Below are 9,034 nucleotides of genomic sequence, written 5' to 3'. Positions count from 1 at the left end.
TTGGCTGGGAAATATCACCTCAACCAATCACCGTGAAGTAAAGGCCGCGGACGAGTCCACCTTGGCATAGCAACAGCATGGGGGGAGGGACATTAGTTTAAAGGGCAGCTACGGACAAAGAAAAATACGGTACAGACGGTTTTCTTTCCTTAATAAAAACATCAAGGATGTGTAAAACAAATAAATCTGATACTTAAGGTGGTAATGGTTTGTAAAAGCACACATATATGCAGGGATAACCGATCATGTCACGAAACTTTCTGGATATAAAGGAAAACCTCAGAACTTTTTGCAAGCTACCATATTCTGGATCCGAAATACTACCAAATAGCACGCAACCCAACGCGATATACAACCGGCGCTTGGGACGCTTCGCTTCGCGAATCGCGGAGTTCGTGCAGGTAGAGAGGTGCGTGCTAGTACTGTCCAGCATTTGCGTCGGTGTGGCATAAGTTTGGTTGGGCAGCGTTGGTCTGTGTCGCGCGAAATTATGATTAAGACATTGTACCTTCAGAGCTCTGGTTTTGTTGATTTAACCTTATCGTCGGAAGTGGCCTGTCTGTAGTGTTCCTTAGAATTTTAAGAAAGAGTGGGCAATGGCACACTCACTGTGGTGGCTGATGGCCTCTTGCAATTGGGAGAAATTATGGTCGCTCATTGAACGCTATTACACATGCAAGCATCAAACATTTTCAATGTTACATATTACTAAAGGACAGCTAACTTAGACAGAAGCTGTGCTGAAGCAAAAATATTACAGGGTCACTGGTCATGGTATGCATTGCTGCCTAATGTTACAAAGGAGCATCATACATCAATCATTGTTCTTAAGGCAGAACATATCATGGCTAATCATTAAACAGGTCATCTAAACTCTTACCTTGGAACTGAATGGAAATGTTTTACTGAATGCATGGTGAGCTTTCCCAAGATAATGTGAGCGTCTCCAATTCAGGATTTTCTGCCTTAAACTTTTAATGGGGTATCCCAACTTGTGTTTCTCATGTGACCCTGTCTCATCCAAATCATGTCAAGACTTGCCATGTTTTGCATATACATTATTTTACAGTGATTGAAAGTGCAAAGGAGTATTTCAGGAAGCTTTGTCAGTTTTCTGAGATGGGTCCATAATGCAAGTTATATATATATATGTGCTATTCTTCAGGTGATGCTATTGCCAGGGTTGCAAGTAATCAGATGTTCCAAAATTTGTACAAAATGATGTAGTGCATAGGTAAAGTCTTGCAGCTGGCTTGCACACAGGGATGTCTGCCAGATTTTCCAAAGCTGAACTTGTCATGATGTGATTGGATTGGTGCTGAAAAATTGCTTGGTGCTTGGTGCCTTTGGTGCCTGGAAAGTGGAGAGAGCTATAGATCAAACTTCAGCAATCCAGTGCATGTGGAGATTATTGGCTTTTACACATTTAAAGGGATCTACAATTGCTAGACAATCATGATAGTTTTTTCCATGGCTTTACATGGTAATGGGATGGAGGGTGTGCACATTATGCCAAAAGTGTCCCAGGTATTTTTAAAAAAAATAAATTTATCCCGAATGGTTTGTATGGGTGACTTCGGATTTAGAGTACCTGCTAAGCATAGCGTGTTGCGTGAACTCCGAACCCACCACCCAAGTGTGCCGTCCGGGTCAACAGCTAATTTTGCCTCCTCCCTTTCGCCAGACAGGTATGCGGAGGTTTTAGCACAATGCTGCAACCCTTTCCGTTTCAGTCGGGTCAAACAATGTGCCCACTCTGGGACTCTTACCCAGTGCCGCTGGATTATGAGTCCAGCATCTTTCCCCAAGACCACGGAGGCGGCAAACATATTGATAACATTGTGGCAAAAACATCAGCATGTGTGTTGCATGAATTGATTTCCTTGAGTTTGGTGTAAAGCTGCCACTAATTTTGGTGCATAGAGCATGAATGTTTGAAGGACCAAAAGTGTTGCTGTATTAATTTCATGCAAAACATCCCAAATTGTTTTTAGGTGTCTGGTTGAGCTTGTGAATGCCACTAAGGCACATGAGTGTCTGACATGGTGGGCGGATTTTATTGCTGTTTGATTGGAGATTTTTCTGCTTTGAAAACATTTTTTATCTATCAGATTTCCTATTCAGTTGCCTTCAAAATACTAATGGATTAATGATAGCTTTAGGTTATTTTGGTTTCCATGCTAAGGGGCTGTGCAGTTAAATTATCATGTCCCAGCATTCTGCATCTGCTGTGAAGTGATTATATTAAAATAGTTGTGAGTGGCCACACCATATAAAGGTCATGTGTGTGTGGTGGGAGAGGAGGTGTAAGCCATGCTAGGGTAGGTGTAGGTGTAGGATTATGATACACTATCACATTCATGCATACTGATTTGTTGTATGCCCTGTTCTATTGGTAGTTGCTTATGCAGAAAGTGCTCACCATATGGTGGGAAGGGGTAAGGGGTAAGGTAAGTGCATGTCAATATGTGGCATGTTTTGCTGGTTAAGTCAAGGAACAGTATTGTTTTTCCATTTGCATCCCATGTCTGTTCTACAGTTATGTACAGTAATGTATGGTAAGCTCAAAAGAATGAATGCTGAGAACATTCATTGACTTTGCATGTGGCTGTGTGGGAAAATCCCATGTGGGACCTAATTGTATGTATATATATGCTCCTCCCCCCCACCACCACATTCCATATGTACATGTACATTACAACTGGTATTTTCTTTGCAAAGGTTCTGGCTTGTGATTGGCATAACTTCTGAGCAGCTGCAGTTCTGGACAGCAGCAACAGGCTTTTGAAGTCATGTCTGAACGTAAGAGATATGAATGCTCATTCCTGCCGCATGGCTGGAAGCGTGAAGAGCTCAGCAGGAAGTCAGGTATCTCAGCTGGCAAAATCGATGTGCTCTACTACAGGTGGGTGGTGCTCAGAGAGCTCAGTGCATAAGTTGGTATAAGCCAGTGAACCAGCAGTTTATGGTATACTAACCTGACTTTGGCACTGTAGTTACCTGTTTTTGCACTTTTTAATAGGCAGGTACCACTGCCATTGCAAGACAGTGTTCTGCATCTCCAATTCATTGGCACATCAATGTGTACAGCACACAACCAGGCTGGTGGCTTGACTGTAGCTGAGTGGGTTGGCAGGATGAACAGGCAGCTCTGGCTGAACCTGTCTTGACATGTACTGTTTCTCAGTGTGCACCAGTGGCCAAGTTCGTAATGCTTCCTTCCGCAGTCCATCTGGGAAGAAGTTCCGCACCAAGCCCGAGCTAGCCCGTGCCCTGGGCAACTCTGTCGACCTTACCTACTTTGACTTTCAAACTGGCAAAATGTCCAATGTCAAGAAGGATCTGCGCTTGAAAAAGACGTCTCAAGTCGATTATGGGTAAGATGCTGTCATCAGTTGGGTCTGGGCCTCTTGAAATGGGACTCAGGTGCTGTTGTCAGGCTATATGCCAGTAATTGCCTAAAGCACAAAGCCCATTCCCCACATACAGAAGTCCTGTTATTTTGGTTAATGAATACGCTACATTCACAGTGTTTGTTTATTCCAGCGGTTGTCCATCTGTGCCTTCATAGACCAATTTTCCACAAAGAAAGGGCGTCATTTACTTTTGGGATCTCCCCTTCCCTTCACCCGATGTTGACTTAGGCACTCAAGTGATCATTTAAGCCCCCCCCCCTCTAACACCTGATGTAAGAGGGCAAAATTTCAACTTACACTAGTCTCAGATACAGTGTGTATGCGTTTTTGTCATGCCAATATTTTCGTATGTTATGCCAGTTTGCAAGCATTAAGAGTTTTCTATCATACGATGTCTGGATTGGAACCATATATTGATGAAATATGCAGTAGCTCTTGTAGGCACAAGGTTGCTGGCCCTTAGATGTGGGCGTCTAATTGGTTGCCAGGAATACCACACTTCAACATCAGTGCGCGAACGTTACAAGCATTTCAGTGATTCAGACTGCGTTCCGACATCCCGTACGCGATGCTGGGGAGGGCTGCCCGGAACACGGACGGGCAAAGCCGGAAGGTTGCGATGGCACGTACCGAGCATGAGCGTGGAAACAAACCTGTCAGTGGACATCAGTGCTAATGATGATGATTATATGACTGTTTCTTGACGCCCATAGCCTTAACAACGTGGCTCAACGTAACTCGCGAGAAGACGTTCGGCGAGGACGAGAAGCGACGACGGCGACGAGAAGCGTCTAACGTGTTCATCCTAAACCGCGAGCATAGCTTTTAAGCGTTGCCTTTTCTCAATGCATCCAATGTTTGTTTGATAACGTTGTTTTACCCGTCGGCGCCTGGTGTACTGCACCACTTGGCGTCGCAGTTGGTAATACGCGTATCAATATAGTTGGGGGTGTCTGATTCGAGCTTGATTTGTGTAGGCCCTCGAGCGGCTCTTATCCAGCAGATGAGAGCAGCTGGGGAGGGATCACCCTGCCACGGGATTAACGCAGTGCCAACCAGCAATCTCTGCGGCGGATTCATGGTTATGGGATGTCTTGAAATATAAACATGATGTTTATATAAACAATGTTTGTGTTTATGTTTATATAAACATATAAACATTGAAACATAAACAACGTGAAATGTGAGATATAAACGATTTGGTCCGGTGACCCACCCGGAGGGCACGCCCTCGCCCTGGCCACCTGAGCGGTCCTCTGACCACCGTGCACGAGGAGTCGGAGTAGTCGTGGTGTACACTTACGTGCTACGGCAGGTATCCTGGTTGGCAGCAAGCGGGCGGTAAAGAGTGTCTAGCAAGGGTGCCGAAAACAATGACATCTTCCGCGCATAATGAACAGTTTATGTGTGCATGTGCGTAAGTGTGTGCGTCCTTGCAACTGACCCAAAAATATCCTGGCATGGAACACCCAAAGTTGTATCCTGGTATGCCGAAGCTCTACCATTTTCAGCGAACTCCCAATTCATAATGCCGAACCAACACCGAAACACAACTATGTGCTTTGTGCCAGTCTGACCCCGCCGGCGGCTCTCCAGCCGTGTATCCGCGCCGATCTGACCCCGCCGGCGGCTCTCCAGCCGTGTATTCGCGCCGATCTGACCCCGCCGGCGGCTCTCCAGCCGTGTGTTCGCGCCGATCTGACCCCGCTGGCGGCCCCGCAGGCGCGGGATCCGCAGTGACGCGCTGCTCATGCCGCCCATCCGTCAGACGGCATCCATCTTCAAGCAGCCGATCACGCTGGTGAAAAACTTCCCCGACGGCAAGGTCAAGACCGACCACAAGCACGGGCAACAGGAGAAACCCAAACAGGTGCGGTGCCAGTCGTGGCGGGGCCCTTGGACCGCGTCCACCGTTCGTGCGATGCAGCCGAATCCGCTGAGTTTCTGGAGTATGCTGAGCTTCCAAGGGTAGGCCCAGTCTGTGCGCAGGAGAATTGTGCGCCACGTGGTAATGAAACTGAAAAGCTAACTTTCACTAGCTTTCTCCGGACACTTACCACACGCGGCTCCCATAATGTGTTTCCCTTCAGGAAGTTAGCTACTGCGGTCAACACTTCAAGACGGCCCCGTTTTCCGGTGAAGTGATATATATATATATATATATATATATATATATATATATAGATTAGTCATTTTGCACTGATCCATACCATCTTTGAAAAATTGATGTGATTTGTTATTTATGCGAAGCTGTCATTTTATAAATTGATCAAGTGGTAGCAGACAAACACGTAACTTTTTACCGATTATTCCCGTGACCGCAGTGCTGATACGGCAGGTGGGAAATGATGTATAGAAGACGAACAAGTAAAAAGGTCTAAACCAGAATTGATTTAAAAAATGACCAATTGGCAATGCTGATTTTGGCCGAGAAAACAGAGCTTAGTGACAAGAACAGCCGTTGTGGTAGTGTCTCCCCCACAGCTGCAACGTACCTTCTCGAGGTGTTACAAGTGTCGTGACATTTGCATCCTTTCATGTTTGCACTGAAGTGTACACATTTTCAACAAATCCTGAACTTGCGAACGGTGTTTTGAAAACGCAGCGTGGCTGCTGCACCGAGTCAATTATCGTCTACAAGATTCCAGATGTTTCTTCACAGTGTCACGATTATGGCTGCTATTGGCCTAGGGCGTTTCGTTTTTGGTGGATGCTGCATGACCAAACGCGTAGTTGGCATGAAAGGTAAATCGGTGCAATCGGTATCCGTAATTACCTGTTATGAGTGGGTGCTGTATGAGCACGCACTGGCAGCGCCGCGCCTGTCGCCCAAGCGCTGGACCTGGCGCCTAAATAATCACTCGGTGCGTCTTATTTGAGCTGAGTGATGAGGCCTGGGCTGGCCGCTCCAGCCGCAGTGCCCGTTACGCTGTTTAAACACCCCGGCGACTGAGGGCCTTGATCGGTCTGGTGTCACTGATGGCTGCGCCGGCCGGCCGCCTCTGACGCCGCTCGTCTGCTCGGCTCCACGGCAGCTCTTCTGGGAGAAGAGCCTGCAGGGGCTGCGCGCTTGCGACATCTCAGAACAGCAGCTGCTGAACGTGCAGTTGCCCAAGGCGCTGCGTCACATCGGCCCCAACACGGACGACGCGGTACGTTTCCGCCGGCGGCGCGGTGCTCAGCGCGCTCTGGCTTTACTTTCGGACCGAGCTATTGAGGCCTCGCGTGTTTGTGTTGCTGGGCGTGCGTTTGTGCTGGGAGGTTATGTGCTCTGAAGATTTTGAGCTGGTGTGGGAAGCGTTCGAGCTTGCCGTTACGACCGCGCAGACCTGTGTCCTCGCGCTGTTGCCGGTTCACCAGAAGCTTGGCGGGACGCTCGCGCTTGTGTGGGGGAAGATGGCGCTGACGACGCTGCGGTAATGTTGCAGGTGGCTCTGCAGTCGCTGGCTACGGCGCTGCATTCGGGCAGCACGCCGATTACTGGCCAGGCAGCCGCCCGGCAGGCGCTAGAAAAGAACCCCGGCGTCTTTATGAACCCCCAGCAACCACTCGTGCAGGTAATTTAAATGTTTTGTCGCGTATTTGAAATTCAATACGATCGCCGCAAGGTCGTGGGAGTCAATGTTTGGCGTCCTTCCTATTACGCTGATCAGAAACATATGGCGCATCTTCATTTATGATTCTCTGATCCGTTTGTTTCCTATTAGGTCATCAAGACACGGTCTTTGTTGGCACGGTCGTTATTGGCACTATCATCGGGACATGATCGCATATGTCTTTTGGCCGGCTATGGGCGCCGTAGATACAATGTTACGTTTCCAGCGTCGCTGACCCGTTTAATCCCTTCTGTCCACGCTGGAGCCCTCCCTGAGTGCTCCCTGTTGGCCGTCTCCAGAGCATCAGCATCACGGAGGAGGACGTGCGGCTACAGGAGGAACGTGTCTGTCGCGCCCGGAAGACCCTGGAGAACGCCTTGGGCGCCCTGCGCCCCTAGACTGCGCCGTTCGTGCCTCCAGCGCCCGGCCACGTGCCGCCGGAAAAGTCTCTCAAGAGGAGCTCTTCCCTCATAAAGCCGCGCCGCGTGGGCGTGCCCGGCGCCGCCGTTGTGGCAGTTTGCAGTTGCGGAGGTCGCCGACTTCACCCCGCCAGAGTCAGTCGGACGCGCGGCGTGAGGGGACGCTGCTGCCGCTGTCACAAGTGATGCCAGACCCCAGATGTGGTTTGCAGAGAAGGTCCGTGCGGCGGTCGGACGAACCTCGTCAGGGTTTCTCTGCGCCGACCAAGGACAGCATCACCATCCGAGTTCGCTCAGGCCGTGATGGGCCGCCTGAGCCGGCCCGTGCTGGCGGTTGTGTGGGCCGGACCTCGTGCCTGAGGCGGCTACCCTTCGGCTGACGGAGCTCCAGCTGCCTGTCTGTCAGGTGCGCCCAAAAGATCATGGAGCCCCAGCTGTTTGCCTGCCAGGGGCGCTTGAGTGTTCACGGAGCTCCAGCTGTCTGTCTGCCAGGCGCGCTCGAATGATCACGGGGCTCTGTCTGTCTGCCAGGCGCGCTCGAATGATCGCGTAGCTCTGTCTGTCTGCCAGGCGCGCTCGGATGATCTTTCATTTCCGTCATCAGGGGTGGCGAGTGTCGGCAATGAGCGCTAATTGCCAGCTCAAGAAAATATCTGTATGTATTTCTGTCAAGACCAGTGTTCCCGATTTTTATATAGTGGCTCTCTTCTCCGTCACGTGGTCTCACAAAGTGTTTGTTGTCACAGCGCCACGCTGTGCCCAGCCGTGTTCGTGTTCATATGACTTCGATCTGTCTGTGAGCAGAAGGCTCCGCTGTGTCATCCTGTGTGTGTTGAATGGCGGCGTCTGGGAGACGCAGAGTCTGACCGGGGCGCCCCGGGCCGGGCTCGGCTCGCGTCGGGCCCGCGCCGCTCGAGCCATGTGCCTCGGCGCCTGACCGGGGTTGCCCGCGCCGCCCGGGCCGGGCTCGGCTCGCGTCGGGCCCGCGCCGCTCGAGCCATGTGCCTCGGCGCCTGACCGGGGTCGCCCGCGCCGCCCGGGCCGGGCTCGGTTCGCGTCGGGCCAGCTCGAGCTGCGTGCTCGGGGCCCCTCGCAGTCGCTGGGGCGTGATGAGCTGTCGTTACTCCTCTGGAGCTGTGGCGTCCGGCCCGCTGCCCCAGCACGTCTCCAGCGTCCGATGAATAAACACCTGTCAGCTGCCTCTGTCCGTGTGGGGCCGCTGGGCCCGATCCGATCAGTCGGGGAGGGAGGGGAGACGGTCAGCACCGGTGGAAGGGACGATCAGTGGAAGAGCGGCCGGCGCCGGCGGAAGTGTCGCGTGGGATCTGCCTGCCGGCGGCCGGAAAACCGGCGGGACGATCAAACACCACGCGACGCTCCCCTGACCGCGCGGTGCGTCGGCGCTCAGGCTTCGCGGCGCGCGAGGGACGCGGCGTCTGGCCTGTCCCGGCGGGGAGGGTGGCCGCGGCGATGCGTCCCACTGCTCTCCGGTAGCGCCGGTCCATCGGTCAGCCGGGGCCCCGGTGAGAGGCCTTGCGAACATGAGCACACGGCCACGGTCCCAGCGGAACTCACTATGCAACTGCTGGAGCGGCCGACCGCC

General features: G+C 51.5%; 1 protein-coding gene across 2 annotated transcripts; it reads left to right on the top strand.

Moving 5' to 3' along the window:
* Positions 1–354: 354 nt before the first annotated feature.
* On the top strand, positions 355–8,377 carry MBD-like (methyl-CpG-binding domain protein 2). Of its 2 annotated transcripts, none has more exons than XM_037224458.1 (7): positions 355–409; positions 2,722–2,905; positions 3,228–3,377; positions 5,139–5,286; positions 6,452–6,568; positions 6,845–6,973; positions 7,312–8,377. In XM_037224458.1, the coding sequence occupies exons 2-7, from the start codon at positions 2,793–2,795 to the stop codon at positions 7,408–7,410; spliced, it is 756 nt and encodes a 251-aa protein (XP_037080353.1). In that variant the 5' UTR covers positions 355–409; positions 2,722–2,792; the 3' UTR covers positions 7,411–8,377. The 2 variants fall into 2 exon arrangements, with proteins under 2 accessions (XP_037080353.1, XP_037080352.1); XM_037224457.1 differs by having other exon boundaries at positions 392–448.
* Positions 8,378–9,034: the final 657 nt, after the last annotated feature.

The sequence above is a fragment of the Pollicipes pollicipes genome, unplaced genomic scaffold (genome assembly GCF_011947565.3).
Source record: "Pollicipes pollicipes isolate AB1234 unplaced genomic scaffold, Ppol_2.1 Scaffold_4881;HRSCAF=5763_pilon_pilon_pilon, whole genome shotgun sequence".
NCBI classification, from domain to species: Eukaryota; Metazoa; Arthropoda; class Thecostraca; order Pollicipedomorpha; family Pollicipedidae; genus Pollicipes; species Pollicipes pollicipes.
The sequence above is the reverse complement of the archived record's forward strand: the minus strand, read 5'-3'. Positions and strand labels throughout refer to the sequence as shown.